The sequence below is a fragment of the Lineus longissimus genome, chromosome 11 (genome assembly GCF_910592395.1).
Source record: "Lineus longissimus chromosome 11, tnLinLong1.2, whole genome shotgun sequence".
NCBI classification, from domain to species: domain Eukaryota; kingdom Metazoa; phylum Nemertea; class Pilidiophora; order Heteronemertea; family Lineidae; genus Lineus; species Lineus longissimus.
This window is the reverse complement of record NC_088318.1, coordinates 12,884,017-12,904,443: the sequence shown is the minus strand read 5'-3', so window position 1 is coordinate 12,904,443 and position 20,427 is coordinate 12,884,017. Positions and strand designations below refer to the sequence as shown.

Genomic DNA, 20,427 nt, shown 5'->3' with positions numbered 1-20,427 from the left:
GTATAGCGGAGGTACACCAGACTGTCGCTTTGATCGACATTTACCAGGAGCAGACTCCTGGTCATATTGTTCAAGACTGGTTTGGCTGGACGTCTTCTTTGGTCTCGGCAAGATGCTTGTACCGGATATTGTCTCACAGCCACCTCAATCACAACGGTATAGCGGAGGTACACCAGACTGTCGCTTTGATCGACATTTACTAGGAGCAGACTCCTGGTCATATTGTTCAAGACTGGTTTGGCTGGACGTCTTCTTTGGTCTCGGCAAGATGCTTGTACCGGATATTGTCTCACAGCCACCTCAATAACAACGGTATAGCGGAGGTACACCAGACTGTCGCTTTGATCGACATTTACCAGGAACATACTCCTGGCCATATTGTTCAAGACTGGTTTGGCTGTCTCAGACCAGACAGCCAAACACTGGAGGAATAAGAGGAAGCTCTATTCAACTGTTTACTTAATATACCAGAACGGGGTATACGTATTTAATTGAACTACTATCGAACGCAATCAAGAAGAAGGAACAAGTTGAAACCGGGTCAAAAGCAGTAGGCAGGAATAAATATGACCTTTGGAAGTAAACCGGAAGCCGTCATCAGGACGTGAATCAGTCCAACGCCAACTGGCCTGATGCAGTGACTCATTTAATTTGCTTCTATTTTTCATGGCCATGCGTCTGAATCTGAGAGCATGATAGAAAGGAAGAACATCAAAATACTGTGCATTCGTGTAGACTGATCTGCATCATCAATTGGTTTAAATAAGATCAGTAAAGTGGCTAATTGATTGCATGCTTTGCGTATAAATGAGCAAGAATTTGATGAATACACATATATAAAAAGAGGCATATTGATGCCATTTTGCCACTCACAGCCGCCGTCGAATTTCCCAACCAAATCATGACTTTCAACAGAAGCTATCCAGTCGGAGAATTCCTGGCACTGAACGAGATGGAATGCACCAGTGATTTATTGGTTCGTCCAATCCGAACTATCCAATCACTCTAGCTCAATGAAGCAATCAAATATAGTTAATGCATCGGCACCCTTGCTTGGCACTGACAGGAACGGAAACACCACCAATGACTTCTGCATCGATCAAGGTCGGTAGGGTCATCAGCTGCGGCTTTTTCATCGCGAGGCATTTCACCCCGGATCTTATGATCCTGTGCTGAAAGTGGAAACGCTCGCGCTGAAAGGCTTCTCACCTTATTTGGGAAACGAATAAGGTGGAGCGACTTTCAAAAATCAAGAGTTCTCGACAGTTCCGCTGGTTTTCCGGTAGGCCCTATCGTGTCAGTTTTTTTGGTCCTATAGAGGAATTCCTGCACATGAATTTAGCTGGCTAGCACTCTTCGAGTTCATTGACATTGCTCATTCACTTTCTCCTGGTGTAACGTCTGTGGTTGTCCTCCATATTTCAGTGTTTCCATACAAAAGACAGCTAGCGAGGCAATGACTTTTCATCAGGGGGAAACACTGAAACACGTTTCAATCTATGTCTTTAAGTTTCGTTTCTCAGAAACGGAAACCCTCAAAAACATTACACCGACATACTCACGCCGCAACAAACTTACCTAAGGGAATATTGTCTCATCGCTCTTGCAATCAAACTTTGTTCATGATAATCAGCCGTTTGATGACAAGCTTCGTAGAAAAGGTCGCCATTATCACTTTGATGGATCAACGTTAATAATATCAGACAATATGATCGAAGAGTTGTTAGGGAATAAACCGCGATATGATGTTATCTCCAAAAGAAGACCTGCAAAATTGCAAAAACCAGTGCCATTTGCAGCATAATCTCGCGTTTGGAGAATGGTTCGTGGGCGTCTAAGTCGATTTGCTTTGACGTGATGTTGTTCGTGAATTGGCGCTCTCTGCCATTTGCTGGTTTGGGGATGGTCGATTCTTGGAAGTATTGGTTCGTTCAAACATTCGTCAAGTTTTGATTGCACTGCATCCGATTTTCTATCGCCAATCGAATTTTGTTCAAGTTTAGAGGGCAAGAACGGTCGTGGGTGATATACCCATCATATTTCAAATATCAATTACCCAGTATCTTTGATTCTCTTTTTGTTACATTAAAGGGAGTTTTATAAGCATCCCATTTGTTTCCAGTTTCTACCAGAAACCGGAAAACAGAAAAAACCCTGAAACTACAGTTACAAACGTTGAGGCTGTTGACAATATCAAGCCAAATGTATCTAGAGCATCGAAGCAAGGACAAGTTCTATAAAATGTCCTTGATCGACGGAAGTTTCGTCATCCCATTTGTTTCCAGTTTCTACCAGAAACCGGATAACAGAAAAAACCCTGAAACTACAGTTACAAACGTTGAGGCTGTTGACAATATCAAGCCAAATGTATCTAGAGCATCGAAGCAAGGACGAGTTCTATAAAATGTCCTTGATCGACGGAAGTTTCGTCAGCAGTCTATTGTGCCTTCCCAGTTTCAATTAATCAGGGCGCCGTGATCGCCGCCCACGAACGCTGGTTGTCGATATTTCCTAGAAATGACTATGGTCGCCCTTGGTGAAATTCCAGTTTCATTGTTATCCGATTTATTTCCGTCGTAATCAAGCCCATCGCAGCGGCATGTGACGTCATCAATCGCATTTGTAATCTGGAAAGAATGGCGTGATTCAACATGGCTTTCTGCAGCTTTCAGTCAAACTAGACTTTAGATGGCTGTGTGTGATCTGTGTCAGTTGTGCACGAAATTTGTTTTGTATTGATGAAATGGGAGCAGGGAAGGATTTCTTCTCAGCTGTCTCTTCAGAGAAAGCTGGCATGTTCTCAGCGGATAAATATGGCGCCAGTGATTAGAAATATTGACAATATTCGATAATCTACTTTGTACTGTTGATTCTGAGATATAATAAAGAGTTTGGATTACATGGATTACTAATACATCCTTACTTCATGGTTCCATAGAAATCTATGCTGACATATCAGGCCACTTCACTCGATATATACTTACTCCCTCAAACATGCGTAAGGAGGAGTCATGCTATAGGCTAGGTTTGTTTGCAAGAGGATGGATGATAGAAATCCATTTCACTGGCCAATTCTGTATACAGATTGTCTTAACTGAAAAAGTATGTTGGCTGCTGTGCAGTTTTCCCTTCAGTACTGCGCATGCATGTATAGTAGTCTTTTTTGTCTTCAACCCTTGGTTGAAATATACGAACTATGAAAGGGAATGTAACTATTTAACGCAGTCAGCCTTTTTTCAGGTGTGTTTTTCGTCTTCTCTGATCTCACTAACGTAATGTTACATCAAAATGACAGCATGAAATTGACATGCCACGAAAAGGGTATCTTGCACTTTTTCATCGCGCGGGGGCGTGTGATATATCGCCATTTTATAGCCACCCGACCTGGGAATCACCTTGGCACATTACTGAGGTGTCACATCAGATCCATCACGCGAAGGTGTTACCAGTGAGGCAAGAATCCCATAACTGCGAGTGTTCGGAAAATCTGGCAGTTTCGCCTTTCTCCCGCAGATTCGGCTACTGCAAAGTCTGGGATTTCGGCCACTTGCTGAAAAATGTTACCTCCAGTGAAGAAGGGCACCTCATCCACTGAAGAAAAGTACTTTATCTGCTGATGAAGGAGATTTTTGCAATTTTCAGGCCATCAACCAAACGTGTAGTTCTATCGTTTATCATGCAGACCCAATTTTTCTAATTTCTATCGGATCATTATCATTAGACCCTCATATAGTTGGCAAACTATCATTAGACCCTCATATAGTTGGGTAAGTGCATGTGTGTGGCCTTCATATATTAGATATCATCAAGGGTAGACTTCTGTGTTTTGTCTTGATGAATGTTTGAATGTGGTGATTATTTGTTGATAATGTCAGATAATAGCACCACTAAATAAAACCTGCATGTTTTGTGTTGTTGTAGTGAAAACTTTGAAGCAAAAAATACAAGTACGCCCACTCAATCAACAGAGTGTTTGATTGTTATTTTCAGTAGTTGTTTGAAACATAACCTTTTCTCGTCCATTTATTTATTCAAATATTATTCTGACAGTTTGATAGTACATACGATGATTTTTTAGCAATGTGTCTCAATTTTGTAATTAATCATTCAAATTCATACGTATCGCTTTGTAGCTACATGTTTATGCGTAAATGTCAAACTGGATTTAACAAAACGGCGTTCTTTCTTGTCTTCAGTCATGTATTCGTATAGCTCCAAGCATCCTCCAACCCGCTTTCTGTTGATTACAAATCAATAAATTGGTATTTTAGGTCAATAAAAACAACCAATACAATGTGATTCGATATAAGTTGTGATATATTTCGGGTGAAAAATAATCAATAATTGATTATCTTTCTTCCGACGACCAAGTCAGGAATTACTAAATGCTTTCTGGGGACGCCTACGCATGCATCAGGCAATATGGCAATCAGGTTCCTCTCGAAGACCAAGTCAGGCTGGGAATAGAAAAACGCTCAGTGAGATGTCTTTAAAAAAAGGATAATAACTGATCCAAATAGTACCTGTGTGCCAAGCCATCAGCGTGAAATGTGACGTAAGAGTTAGCTTAAGTCATTAACTTGACCATCTAGCCGGACATGAACACCCTCTTGAACCCCTTTTAAAATATCACGGACAAGAGTCGTTTCTCAGCACACCATCTACCTCCCTGTCAACCAAATCGGTCAATGACTCGGAGCTGCCAATACCCAACCAATAGCAGCTCTATAACGGATCACTCCTTAGATAAAATCGATACTCCGAACTAGCTTATGAAACCCGTCGCTGATCTCTGGTGTGTCTACTACGTACACTGAGGAGGAGGAAGCAGCACGCTAACAAGTTCTCACAAAATCACCGGCAACGCTCCGAGAAGGTCGATTGAGATCGCTTACATTCGTGGCTTGGGGAGGCGTAGAGACACGCGTAAGCGTACAATCACCACGTACTGATCTTCCCACGACTCCACGGGAGATCCAGCGGCAGGCGAAGGAGGAGGCGTGCAGTTCACTCGCTCAAGCAGACCACTTGCAGTTGTTCAATGCGGTAGTGGCGGGGACGTATATCGGAATGTAAGCATAAAAGGATTGGAACTTGGATCACTGGCAGTATATATGATTGCGACTCGGGATGACTTGCCAGATAATGACTATGGATAACTCACTGATAGTCCGCAAGGAGAATCGATGCGAGTTGCGTAAGCACTGAAACCAAATAACAACAACCAACGGCTCTTCAGTTGGTTATGAGAGCAGCGAGGTTACACAACCTCCGAGTTCAATCCATGTGCCCCGTGGCTTTCCGGACTATTGTTGCGGCGTTGTGACTGGAGTTGGGGCACGATGGACCCCGGGATGACTGCGATGGACGCAGTGGCGACGAACCGCACCACTCCGTCGCATAGACATTGGTATGAGGCCTACGAAACTGCGGACCTGGCCACACGGGAGAGAGTGGTAAGGAGTGTTTTCATTTTGTCGTTGTACTTTTGTCGTGTCTTTGCATGAAGCTGCCAATCAAGTTCAAAACAGCATTCTTTCTTTTGGTTTTCGGATTACCTGCCATTCGCTATAAGTCGTCCTGTCCTGGCACTGCCTGGGATCATGGTGATATGGCGTCACTCTGCTATCTCCATCATTATACTGTAAAACGATTTGCTACCGGATATGTTGTGAAGATGACATCAGTCTTTGTCGTTCCAAAGCAAGGTCTCTCGCCGAAGCGCCTGGTGAAGTGTGGTACGTTGTGTTAGAAGATTTCTTTACTAAAATATTTTTACTTAATTCTTTAAAGTAACTATCGGTTACCCGAAGCACTGTGTACTTGTATAAAGCTTTCTTTGAAGTTGGCATCAGTGCATGTGGCTTTTTTCCAAGCGTTTTCTTCCAGTCCACCTGATTTCATTGAAACAAGCACGCCGAACTTGCCCTAAATGCTCGACAAAGCAATCTGGTTGGTTTGAACTCTGCTGTATGTGCAAGCAAGATACTTTACCTTCGCTATGTTGCTATTAGTCCTGCTTTGTTCAGGAGAAAATGAGAAGTTTATTTGGGTAAGGATTACAGCATTTTAGCACTGATAGTGCGTGATTTCTTACACGATCTCTGGAACAATCTATTTTACAGTAAGATATGTTAGAATCTTCATGGAGCATTGAGTACATACATACAACTAATGACAGTACAAATCCAATTCCACTTGTTTCATCAATCTGTTGAACCTATCTGGGGAACGTCATGTTCGCATCGCAGCAATGATTACTGACCATTCCGCAAGAATATGGCGCTAAGATTTTTCGTGATTTCACACAGAAAACTGCAGTTGAAAAATATCTTGACTTTGGAGTTGAAGACTAATACTTATTCTTGAAATTCTAAAAATACCAATTATAGCCTTATTCTATTTGGACTGGTAACTGATTTTGTACTAGCTAGATACATGTATATGCACGTGACACGTCCCTCTCTCTTCGGCTGCAGTCCGCGGCTTTGGATGGCAGTGATAGTATAAAGTTTACCAGCCACCACTTTAACTGTGACAGAATGCTTAATCATCTATCACTCGATGGAGCGAGTCAATTTCACGGTTAACCAGAGGCTGACAATTGCCTTGATTGCCAACTCCGGCAGCTATCGAAGTCGACGGCAAACCGTCAGCTTCTGCAGTATAGCCCTATGTAGCCTATATACGGTGCTGGATTCTGTTTTCGAGGGCAATCCGTTTGCTTGACTTATTTCAGATGTGGGATATACTTATACACATAGTTATCGTCCTTGCGCAGGACCGGAACTCTATTTATTGATGACGTCGTTCCGTCTCTGCTTGAATGGCCGCCACTGCCTCCGAATGGCGTCGACTAGTCTGATATTGTGACATAAAAGCAGTTTGGTTGAAACTATTTAACTTTAAACGACAAAGGGGTTTGTAATTTGATCCCAAAGTGAGTGCGAATCTGCAGCCACGGCCGTCTTTAGTACGATCGCACTGACGCGAACGCAATAGAAGCTAAAAAAGGCATTTCAATGATCCAGAACTGTTTAAAATACTTCTTTTTGATATAAAACCTGGTACAAATTATTTGACATGAACCTCAAACTTATAAGATAAAGAGGTGTAAACACTTCCACAAATCCCTGCTATACACCAGAAAAGCGATTGCTGACAAGCTGGTTAACTGTAACGTTTCAGACTACCATTAGAAGACCATTATCGGCTTGATATGTAAATGGAAAGTTTGCGATTTAATTGATGTATGATGACAAATTTTGACATTAAGCACTTCCCTATAGCAGGATTTTGTGAGAATGGCGTAGTTATGAAATGAATCGTTCTCTGCAAATAATGTGTTCTGTGCACTTGGATGAGAATTAGTACAAAATTAATTTATCATGGACACGGCCAAAATGTTATCAAACAGTGCAATTTGCACCAGAAATTCAATAGTCACTTCCAATTTACCAATAATATTCGGTTATGTATGTCAATGATGATTGCCTGTCTGGCAGCCTTTTTGTAGCATTTGAATCTGCCGTTTTCAAGAGGAAAATCTGCCCTTTAAATCATGATAAATCAGTAGGTGCTTTAGTTCAAGATTTTTTTAAAGTGTTTAAAGTTAAGAGGTCCAACTTGGTGCCCAAATTCACGCATCAAGAACGGCCCAGGGACCCCAATAATAGGGGCGGGTAATCTGTGGTATTTGCTGTATAGTTGCCCGCAAATGGGTAGAGAAGAGAGTAGAGAACATTATCGTGACGTTTCCATTATTTCTATGGGAAACACTACCTGCAACCAAGGACAGCCATTTAGACACTGACAAACATCTTGGATTTATATTCATGATACTATAATATACATAATAAAACACGACCACCAATAATCACCGATGCTTAATCATCCTGGCGGAGACATATTACTACGCCATTGTTTCCGAGCGAATAGCTAATAAAGCAGGCTTATACTGTTTCCATAAAGGCTCGGCTCACCAGAGTCTTTAAAAGACTCGGGGCTCACCAAGTTCTCACAGCGAGATCAATTCCTTATCATCTCCGGTTCCTAAATGTACTCATTAAGAGGCACAGTCTGTTGTCTCACATCAAAATATTCGTCCCATTCGCTATTATCATTGTCTTCTAAGAACGTCGAGCTTTACCAATTTCTCTATGGGATACTAATGAGAAGTTGGCTTAGGAAACCCCCAGAAAAAAATATGTCGGTTCACTAGCGCTGCAATGCATTTGGCACACTTGTAAATGCTGTATCACCCAGTACGCTCATGGAAATTGTTATCTGCCGATTCTGTTTTGTCTGCTCCAAGAACACCGATAATAACGAATAGATTTCTCAGAGTGTTAATTGCTGATGAGAATTTTGCATTAGAAACGCCCAGTAGATTAAATGTTGGTACACTCGTCAGCCCTTCAAAAAAAGTCTGTCACCCCAACATATGAGATAAAAGCTTCTGTCGAATAATGTCGCTATTTCGATATTCTAAGCGCATGGCGGTACCGTTCGTTTTCAATACAAGAGGATCACGTCTCCCAAATTTTTACCGGTGTAATTTAGAACACTTTCTGATAATTCATCATTCAATTTCTTAACCGCCTACAAGATGTCATCAGATCTAAACCACTTAGGCTCCAACGATGTTTTCAGGAGTCATCGCTCGCTTAATAGTCCTTTCGTGCTGCTTGCAATTTATTCCTACGATTCCTGTTGAAAGTTTAATGAATGAAACATTTCGCTTATCTCGCTAGCATTCGTTTGAATTAATGCCAATTTTAGATGTCTCTTCCGTTTCAAGGGGTAACATTTTCCAAAGGGTGTCAAAACAAGGCGAGATGAGAAATGTATGTGTTCTTTAAAAAGTGGGTCTGTAGGCAGAAAGTGGTTAAATTGGCCATCTTTGGGTGACTAATATGTACAGTAAGGGCGCTATAGGTCATGTTTGATTCAGCACTATATATAATCCTCGCACAAGCATTAACAGTTTTGACGTACTTTGAGAAGGGAGATACCCCTATTGGCGACTTTGTGTAACTTTATCTTGCCTACCTAGTTCCTGCCTATAGAGTTCCTTGACGTAGCACTAAACAGTTCTTGGTTTCGCGGGTTTGGGCCAATCAGGCATAGTTTAAAAAGAAATAAATCTTACAATTTCTCCCATTCATTCAACTCTTGATACGCTCACTCTTTTTACTTCAAATCGGTTTTAGCTCCATCCATCAAAAATTCTTATGACGACAATAAATAAAAAAAGTACTTTTCGTTGAAATAAAATCCCACAGTGGCATGCCAATTGCATTTAACTGTACGATTTCGTGCCAAGAATATTTATTTAATGAACCCAGCATTTCAACCATTGCAACTTTCTCTCCAGATATCCATTTGGGCTATTTGAATGCAAATTCAAACATGTTCTGCAGAATTTTTTGCGGACGTTGATGTGGAGCTGTCTGAGACTGAAGTAGGCTTTCAAATTAGCCGATTTGTAGACATTCAGGGCTGTAGCCGTGACTCGAATATAAATCCCGGGCGAGGAAGAAAATTCGGTTTGGGTCTGAGAAAGCTTTTACAGGTTGATTAAAGAAAATGGTTAAAGAGGCAGATGTGACCTCCTACAAAGCCAAAAGGGGTACATACATAGCAAAAAGCGTCGGTTGAAGTGTTTTATTAAAGACTGATGGCAACCTTATATAGATTAGCATGGCACTTCACGGCTATTTTCTCTCTTACCACATGACAAGATTACATTCTTGAACAGATGAAACAAGGCAATTTTCGAGCTTTTCATCTATCAACATATAGTTCTGTGTAACTCGGAGCGGAAAATTGCGCAACAGTGTTCATTTGATGAATATGATATTGTAAACTGCGAATCAAAACGTTTTGGCAATCTGAGAGAGTTCTTCAATTGGCAGCGCTTCCTTCTGATTGCAACCAAAAGGATGGGGAAAGCGATTGTTTCTCAAGTACAATGCAAGCATTCCGAGCTCCAATATTGGACCAAATAATAAAAAACGGTATCACATCAAAGGAGTAATAACGTGAGGCGTTGCTTACAAAGAATTGTATATATAGTTGTCAGTGAGCTAGTTTGCTCAGACAGTATGTTATCAGACAGTATTTTTTTAGCAGAAATTGCCACGCAAATCTTTGAAAGCCATGCAGTACAAGTTACTTGTGCATCCCAAGGTATTTCCTTTCCTGATTGGAGGCATACGTCAAAATTGGGTAGAAAATGTTGGCAATACTCCGAAAGAGCGACAACTCGCGCTTACAGGACCCTTGCCTGACTAGCATGTCTCGTAAAGGTTTGAGTTTAGAAGACCAAACACTTTGTTGTGTGGCGATATCGAAAGGTTATCATCGAGGCTGCAGGTTGTGAACAAAAGGAACAAAGTAATTAATTTTTCTTTGTTAGTTATAAATAGACAACCCAAAGGAACGTTACAGTAAAACATCAAAAGTGTTTACGGATTTATTTTTAAACAACACTGTTTGATGTATATTGGTCAGTTGGTTTTTAAAAAAATGCTATAGCTGACCGGAGAAACTGCGCAGTGAGAAATCACAAATAACAGCATGACAAAGCGCGGTCATGCAGTTGCTACATGTATTATATTGTCACCCAGCGATGGACATGGCATGTCACAAAGGAACAAAACATGCAATATAATCTTCTGGCCTGGGTTTACTGTCAGATACGGATACGGCCATCTTTATTTTTGCACTCGATACGGCGTACAAAGGGTATGACCGACGTGTGTCCCGTTAGTCTGATATCCGTTTCTCTCCTTGACAATCAATACGCTTCTTCAAAGGTAACGACATTACATTTCTTGCTTTGACCATTGGAAAATAATGGAATGACCTCATCGGATCACTGGAGTGCATAGCATCCTAAGTAATGATACTAGTATATCAGCATGTACATGAATTATTTTGATACTCAGTTTAAAATACTCGTATTTGTGTACACCTCGCTTTGGCAATTACAAGGGACTCGTAAAAAAAGAACATTATCAATTTCTATATACCTTGCATCTTACAGGTCAAGATTGCGGCCAAACATGCTTATAAAGGTTTTTGAGCTGATACAGAAAAAAGAAGAAAAAAAGTAAGCCACCATAGATATGTACCCCGTATATCACGGTGATAACGGCAATAATTAGTGTGGGCCGAAAACCATTTCGCTGCTAGCTGCTACCAAACACTAAACAAAGGTTAAATGAAATACAATCCACTGAGAAGGTTTCGGAGTTCCCCCACTCATTTGCCATGGCTGGATGACAAGGAATAGATATGGTTCATCTCTCCCTTCGGGCACTAAATGAGATCGTATATCTTCCTAAATAATCCTATCATGGCCATGCAGAAAAAATCCTTTTAGGCAATGAACAATGATGCATGACCTCAGGGGACCGATACCGGAGATCGTACCATCAACGGTGGCATTTCTTTGCAAGCCAAACCAGTGGAATATCTTGCTTTAACTGGATGCAAGCCAGCCCACAATAATGGGGTACAGACCTATTTATTCTTACTCTGATTCAATGTAAGCTTTAATAAAGCTTGACAGTTCGACTCTCTTATAGGCAGACTGGCCATGGTGCCATCTTGTCTGACAGAGAATAATAAGGCAATTTCTATGAATGTCATGGAGATGCCTTTAAGCTGGGTCGTTTCTAGTCTACGAACTGCTATCAACTGGCTGGGAAGATACATGGTTAACATGTACATGTATGTATATGGGTATCTTGCCTCGGTGAGCTCTAAGCTTTCAGGTCATTTCCAGCCCACGCACCAGTATCAGCTGAAGGAAAATGACAAGGTGTGGCAAAGCTAAAACTCTTTTAGATTGATGCATAAATTGTCATTGCGCTACAGTGCTTAATAAATCTTGTTCCACTTGATAATTCATTGCACAAAATCTGTCATCATGACTAATGGTACAGCACATTCCATAATAGAGATTTAGTTGTTTTTCATTAAGAAGCCGTATTGATAGTGCATTGAAGAAAGATAGACGGTTGATCGATCTGTTTGAGACGGCAGCCAACAGTGGCTTTCAGAAGTAGATGTCCATATCCTATGGGGCTCTGAAACGCCAACTACTGGGCCGATTTCTTCTATGAAACTAGAAATATAAAAGCGAGCTCGGTACCTGCATGATACCAGTACAAAAATTTGATCGAAAAAAAGGAACGCCAGTTGTCGCTGGACGGTCCAGCCCCAAAATTACGTGAACAGTTACTTCTGCCAGCATTCCAATTGAATTTAAATCGATTGGTAACATATCGCGTCAGGTTCTTCCGAAAATCAATTAAATATGAAGTGCGATAAGGGTATGAGCTGAAATTCAATAATGGCTGATACAAGATGCGTGTCGGTCTGTGTGCGCCCGGGGTAATTGCCCCTGATGCTTGCACATGTAATACTGACGATGGACGTATCAGGTTTGAATCTTTATCTCAACTGATTAGAACCCGAGACTTTTTGAAGGTGATTTTTCTCATATTCTTGTAACTATATGGACTGAATTGAGATGTCTTGGTTAGCTTATATGTTCTTTTAGAAATATTCTCCATCCTTTGCATGGTTATATTGTTGCTTTGAGTCCGACTCCCGAGGAGTGGAAAATAGATGTTACGATTTTTTGGTGTACCTCGATACGAGCATTAAAAAATGACTGTGCTCTCTGTTCTTGCTTTGTGATATACGGTGATCAGTAAATGATCGGTTTTGAATTCCAATTTACCAGAATGATTGATGAATATTTAGATACATGTACATACACATGTATGTTAGAAGAGACGTCACTGAGCACTATAATCTGCGGAATTATTTATCAAAACGTGTTTCGCGATCGATTTTTTTCTTCTTAATTTCCCAAATCCCCAATGCTACAAGTGGCCGCACATGTACTATATATTGACAATTAGTAGGGTAGCTTAACCATCAGCCAATGTGTTTGCGTGAGAGGAAAATCAATCAGTAGATGTATATTTCCCGATACTCCGATACTGGACTGGCCGTGTAGCCAGTCCGTATGCGGCTTGACGAGGGTCGGCTAACCCGGTGCTTACTCGAGGAGAGACTGATCTTACACTCCTCCCAGTGTCTGGTGCCAATGATTGAAATAGTTGATAGTATAGAGAAACTCCGTGCACATTGTGTGTTCTTCACCCACTCCCCTCGCCCCAATCAGAGCCCCGGCTGCCCTCTTTAACGCATGTTTTTTCCCAAAAGCTGCTTGGTCAAATTGGAACTGAAAAGTAAGAAATTAATATCACATGGCTTATATTGTACCACCCCAGGATTATTTAAACAATACAAATGAACCATAAGGTATGTCAGTCGCCATCCGCATGACCTTGAGGCCTTTTTGCACACACCAATACAACGAACTAAGGGTCAATCTCATTTTATTTTTATTTCTGAACAAACCTAACAGGTTTTGCCTATAATCTTCCTTTGAGACGAGAACATTTTACCGACATTCTATCACAGATATATATAGTGCGAGACAGTTTCAAATCAATGGAAATCGTGTTAGACCTCGAAGACACAAGATTGGGTTCGCAGGCAACCTTTCGCCTTGTTTTGGTAGCGAGAGCATTCTCATTAGAAGACTTTTGGGGGATATTGGCTGAACGGGTAATGTATGAGACTAAGAACGGGAACTCTTTCAGATAGACCATATAGAATTGTCTGGAAAAGGTAATAAGTGAAGTTGCGACATACTTCAGATAGGAGATTGGTTGGTAACAGTTCGGTAACTATAATCTTTAGCTCGATGGCAACGCCGAAGCGGAATCACTGTACGTTTTTGCACGGCGTGATAAGCCCCCCTCTTAGGAGGGGCTCTTAAGATACACGTGTGTGCGGGAGTATATAATGTAAATGAAGTGAAATAAAGAGAGTAAATATTGTATATCCAACAAACAATTTTTTTTGGTTTTTCAAAATGGCGCTGAATAAATAAATCAGACCAGTTGTAGCGCTGAATTATAAATCAGACCAGTTGTAACAGGTTACGAGAACATCTAATTTAAATCTTCATGGGAATTCGCTACATATGCCTAAGAAATTGGCCAATTATATTGATATTGTTATTAGAGAAATATCCGTCCTAAATAATGACAGAAAAGGGTGGTTTATTTCAATTTTGTGGCGACATGGTCGAGGTCACGTGACATAAACAAAACAATCGCACACACCTGTCCAAAAAAGGCACTTTAAGAAAAACAAATACGTTTTTCCTGCTTAAAACCACACTGACGACTAAGTTATTTTAGTCTACTACCCAAATCTGAAGTATCAAAATGAATTACAAACTAGAACTAGCTCTATTTAGCAAAAGTTGCGTGAAAAATTCGGGTGAGCGACATTCTGAACCCTAGCGGCCAATAAATAAACTACTTTCAGCCGTCTGCTCCGGTCTCGTTAGGGAGTTTTTCCCACATGTACGCGATGATGACGTGCCCCATTAACAGGACGTAACATCTATTTTAAAATGCGTTTCCAAAGTGAATGCATGAGGACAATCCATTTAAGTGTCGTATATCACTGGAAACGCTCGATTCCCGTGAATAAGGACAATCACAATGTATTACATTACCAAAACAAAAATGTGTCGGAAGGAACTATAATGGATGGTCCCATCGCACCCGCCCCCCTCCAGCAGTATGACACAGAAGGGCTAGTTGACTGTCCACCGGGGGGGGGGGGTTTGGGGGGAGCTTCCCCCAACGCACTGGTAAAAACCTATGTCGACGGAGGGGGGTTTGGGGGGTGTCCCCCCATTGTAACAGCTGTAGTTGTTAGAGCTGGCACTTAACATATGCTCGTAGGGGGGTTCGGGGGAGCTCCCCCGACCTAAAGGGGGGCTCACTAAGTCCTTGACTTTACATATTAAGCCCCCCTCTTAGGAGGGGCTCTTAAGATACACGTGTGTGCGGGAGTATATAATGTAAATGAAGTGAAATAAAGAGAGTAAATATTGTATATCCAACAAACAATTTTTTTTGGTTTTTCAAAATGGCGCTGAATAAATAAATCAGACCAGTTGTAGCGCTGAATTATAAATCAGACCAGTTGTAACAGGTTACGAGAACATCTAATTTAAATCTTCATGGGAATTCGCTACATATGCCTAAGAAATTGGCCAATTATATTGATATTGTTATTAGAGAAATATCCGTCCTAAATAATGACAGAAAAGGGTGGTTTATTTCAATTTTGTGGCGACATGGTCGAGGTCACGTGACATAAACAAAACAATCGCACACACCTGTCCAAAAAAGGCACTTTAAGAAAAACAAATACGTTTTTCCTGCTTAAAACCACACTGACGACTAAGTTATTTTAGTCTACTACCCAAATCTGAAGTATCAAAATGAATTACAAACTAGAACTAGCTCTATTTAGCAAAAGTTGCGTGAAAAATTCGGGTGAGCGACATTCTGAACCCTAGCGGCCAATAAATAAACTACTTTCAGCCGTCTGCTCCGGTCTCGTTAGGGAGTTTTTCCCACATGTACGCGATGATGACGTGCCCCATTAACAGGACGTAACATCTATTTTAAAATGCGTTTCCAAAGTGAATGCATGAGGACAATCCATTTAAGTGTCGTATATCACTGGAAACGCTCGATTCCCGTGAATAAGGACAATCACAATGTATTACATTACCAAAACAAAAATGTGTCGGAAGGAACTATAATGGATGGTCCCATCGCACCCGCCCCCCTCCAGCAGTATGACACAGAAGGGCTAGTTGACTGTCCACCGGGGGGGGGGGTTTGGGGGGAGCTTCCCCCAACGCACTGGTAAAAACCTATGTCGACGGAGGGGGGTTTGGGGGGTGTCCCCCCATTGTAACAGCTGTAGTTGTTAGAGCTGGCACTTAACATATGCTCGTAGGGGGGTTCGGGGGAGCTCCCCCGACCTAAAGGGGGGCTCACTAAGTCCTTGACTTTACATATTAAGACCCCCTTTAGGAGGGGCTCTTAAGATACACGTGTGTGCGGGAGTATATAATGTAAATGAAGAGAAATAAAGAGAGTAATTATTGTATATCCAACAAACATTTTTTTTTGGTTTTTCAAAATGGCGCTGAATAAATAAATCAGACCAGTTGTAGCGCTGAATTATAAATCAGACCAGTTGTAACAGGTTACGAGAACATCTAATTTAAATCTTCCTGGGAATTCGCTACATATGCCTAAGAAATTGGCCAATTGTATTGATATTTTTATTAGAGAAATATCCGTCATAAATAATGACAGAAAAGGGTGGTTTTATATCAATTTTGTGTCGACATGGTCGAGGTCACGTGACATAAACAAAACAATCGCACGACACACCCGTCCAAAAAAGGCACTTTAAGAAAAACAAATACGTTTTCCCTGCTTAAAACCACACTGACGACTAAGTTATATTGGTCTACTGCCCAAATCTGAAGTATCAAAATGAATCACAAACTAGAACTAGCTCTATTTAGCTATAGTTGCGTGAAAAATTCGGGTGAGCGGCGTACATTCTGCATCCTAGCGGCCAATAATTAAACTACTTTCAGCTGTCTGCTCCGGTCTCGTTAGGGAGTTTTTCCCAAATGTACGCGATGATGACGTGCCCCATTAACAGGACGTAACATCTATTTTAAAATGCGTTTCCATCGTGAATGCATAAGGACAACCTATTTGTGTCGTATATCACTGGAAATGCCCGATTCCCGTGAATAAAGACAATCACAATGTATTACATTACCAAAACAAAAATGTGTCGGAAGGAACTATAATTACTATATGGATGGTCCCATCGCACCCCCCCCCCCTCCAGCAGTATGACACAGAAGGGCTAGTTGACTGTCCACCGGGGGGGTTTGGGGGGAGCTTCCCCCCAACGCACTGGTAAAAACCTATGTCGACGGAGGGGGGTTTGGGGGGTGTCCCCCCATTGTAACAGCTGTAGTTGTTAGAGCTTGCACTTAACATATGCTCGTAGGGGGGTTCGGGGGAGCTCCCCCGACCTAAAGGGGGGCTCACTAAGTCCTTGACTTTACATATTATCAAATACTAATGGGAAATCTTACACCGTCTTCCTCAATAATACACTTTTCGGCGTTTTTTACAACCCACCAGCACTCTGCATAAATAGAACCATGAACAACAATACCGCCCGCCATATTGTACAACCTCCCTTTGCACTACTTTTTACCTGAGAGAAAGAACTATCTATAGTTACATTAATCAGGTAGAAATAACGGGGGCAACGGATCGATAGGGCAATTTCAGTTACAGTCGACATCATTATATTTAGGTATCTATAGTCACGTGCTATAGGTCCCCGGAGGTACCCATCGGTATATAAAAAATGAGATTTGCCATCTTCATTTGCGAGATTGTTCCACCCGGAGCGGTTTTTCCCAAATCAGATTATTATAGCCGTTGATATTAATATACTTTGTATATCATTAGTTCGGAAATGAAGGATGGAATATTTGGAGAACACACGAAAAAGCAATCATTAATAGTGATTAGGGAAAGATTAGATATTTCTTTAATGAAAAAATAGTCTGATGTGTTTTTGATTTTCTCACAGATGTAAGAATCTATTTGTCGGAATGAATTTTGTGCTCTTCGGCGTCAAAGGTGCTATATATGGCGAAGTTATGAAAGGATCGTCCGATTGATTTTGGACCTGCTCCATCTGATGTCACTTTCGTCCATTTCGCCTAATCTCTATTCTACAAAGGTCAAACATTTAACAGATCAGTCGACCCGCTGTCATCAATGGAAGCCGATACGACATCGATCAGGGATTGTTATTTGAATTCTGATACTCGCCGCATCCGTCTATTGATATTGTTTTGAGAATGCTGATCCGTTGACTCGGTTTGATTACGGGCTGCGGGGATTGTGTATTGATAAGCTTGCTGTGACTGAACCAAAATGAAGCGAAGAGCACTCCATTTGACAGCGAACTCCAAACAAATCGATTGCGGAACAGAGTCCGCGTGAAACTAGCCGATGGGCGGGGATCACAATGCCATGTCTCCGAACTGTAAACTGCGCATAACGAGATATCATATTGCATTAAGTTTGCTCTGCGCTACACCATGTCAGAATGATGCACACAATTATTACATATCTTGTTGATTTTAGTACTGCTGGCAAGGTCATGGCCGCAGTTCATTGATTAAGTATGTTGATGACTGGCTTCCAGTAACTCCAATCATTTATTGGCTCATATATAATAGCTCATGATGTTGTGTGATCGCCGAGTCCTTCAAACAGGCTGATCATGGTACCTGGTGGCTGAAACAAAGCATTTTTTCCTCGACCTTCACGACGCTGGCAATGTCATCACCCATAAAAGTCATGATAAATGGCCGTCTTACCTGACCATTCTATACGCTTACCGCATACTTATCACCACAAATAATAGAAACTGTCTGGAAAGCTATTTATTTCAATACAGTTGGGAAATCCGGCGGTGGTCCCATCTTCTCGGTAGAACAAAGCTTGTTGATGAATACGAACAGGAAGCTTGAGAACGGTTTTCCAGCATTGGCTGTTGTAGTTTTTCTGATGGGGAAAAGTACGTCTATACGTTTGGGGCATCCGGCTATGATTTGTCATGCAGACGATACAAAGCTTGCCGGAATACTGACTCCAATAGGCCAAGCACTTGAGAATTGAGGTAAGGCCACGCAGTTGTTGGGGATGCAGAAGATGTTTTTCGAGACGTCAGTGAGGTCGAAAATGTCACCCCATATGCACTAGATTAATGTCATTCAGGTTCAAAGGTGGGTCGCTTGTCGCCAAATCTTCTACCATTTCTCAAACGTCTTAAAAGATCTGGGAAGAGATCCCATCAAATCCCAGAAGTAAACCATGGCCGTTCCAACTCATCACAGAGTCAACCTTATCGATCGCGGCAGCTTTCAGGGTGTCAATTTAAAAAGTCACTTTTCGAATTGCGAGGCAGCGCTTTAGCAGTCACGACTGTTTGGATCCCCAGCGATTATTTTTCATTTTCTTCACTCAAGAATGTCTCCATGATCGCTCTTGCCCAGAAAATTGTTGGTTTGAGAAGTAAGGTGTGTGTCGGTGCGTTGGGGTGTATCATTGAGTTTCAGTTCGACCTTCAGCGCCGCCAGTGTCCCATGCTCATTTCTATCTTGGCCTCTTTGCTTTTTGTTCATACAATTCAGATAAAAGGGAATTGGTGTAACAGGAGAAATTCCTCCTGATTTCAGGCAATTCTGAAGACGTTGACAAGCAGTTTCAGGAGCATGGAATTATCCTAACGCAAGTTCTGAAATCTACGTGCTCTCCGATGCGGTTTCAGACCAATGCTGTCGATACATGAATCGTAAAATCATTGGTCAACAGATTTATGCAAGTAAAAAGAGAGGTTCTCATACTTAAATTGCATTTTCTTTCCCAAAACCCTGGAATACCAGGGAGCGTCTGAACACATATCCAATGTTGACCAAGACTAAACACTGCCTGTAATGGCTTTGCCCAGGGTTGAGTTAGGTTGGATGAAAGGAGAAGAATACTAATCGAAATAGTACGGCCACAGTGTGGGAAATGCACTTTGAAAATGAGAAGATCTTGTGATGGTGTTTTTCTCCGCACAGCCTAGTTGTTTGTGGGAGAGTTCTTTGCCTGGAGCACTGATGTGGTGTAGTGTTTCGAAGAAATCTTTGACAATATTGCTATTTGCGTTGTATGGACATGAATGACCCCTGAAACAAAAAGTGTATCATTGCTTTTACTTATTTCTAAAGATCGTACATGATGTGATGTTCTCCTCACAGCCGACTTTGTGGGGATCTAGTTCGAGTTTCTAGCCTCCAGCGTTGGTGGAATGTCATGTTTTGAAGATACATGTATGAGTGGGTGGTGAGATCCGCGCTATTTTTAAAAACTAGTGGCATCCCATGAAAGTGACTGTCACTGAAAAGATATATCGGAAATCTTTGCGAAAAAGATGTAGCAATGATTTTCTCTTGACAGCCAAGTTGTTTGTGGCGAGGTTTTTTGCAGGTAGCGATGATACGGTGGAAGCTGATTGAGATTGCTATTTTGGTCATAGAATAAAATAGCACTGGTTGGATTGGAGATTGTGGTCACTGGTAAGGACATGTATGACGCAGTAGACGAATGCCAAGTAACAGTTCCGCTGATGGAGTCCATTTGGAACAAATCACTGCCATGCAGCAAGAGTGAACAAAACTTTTATAGCCCTAGAGTAAACTAATGTCTTCCCTAACGACATTAGCTTTTTTAAACATATCAAATCCCTGCAAAGACAGCCAACAGGACTGTATGCCGTTAATCATTCATTGCATCCTATTATCCTACCATGCATTCGGTAAATTATTCATGATAAACTGTGTACATGTCGACTCTC

General features: G+C 41.4%; 1 protein-coding gene across 2 annotated transcripts in view; it reads left to right on the top strand.

The window, feature by feature from the left end:
- The window catches only part of LOC135496008 (neo-calmodulin-like), a 39,231-nt gene that overhangs the window by 5,648 nt on the left and 13,156 nt on the right, over window positions 1-20,427 (top strand). Inside the window, exon 1 of one of the 2 annotated variants that reach the window (XM_064785108.1) lies at window positions 4,794-5,456. The exons of the other annotated variant lie outside the window; for it this stretch is intronic. Coding sequence (XP_064641178.1) covers window positions 5,343-5,456 — 114 coding nt within the window. The 5' untranslated portion in view covers window positions 4,794-5,342. Of the gene's footprint in view, window positions 1-4,793; window positions 5,457-20,427 lie in introns of those variants that run through there. 2 annotated transcript variants of the gene reach the window in all.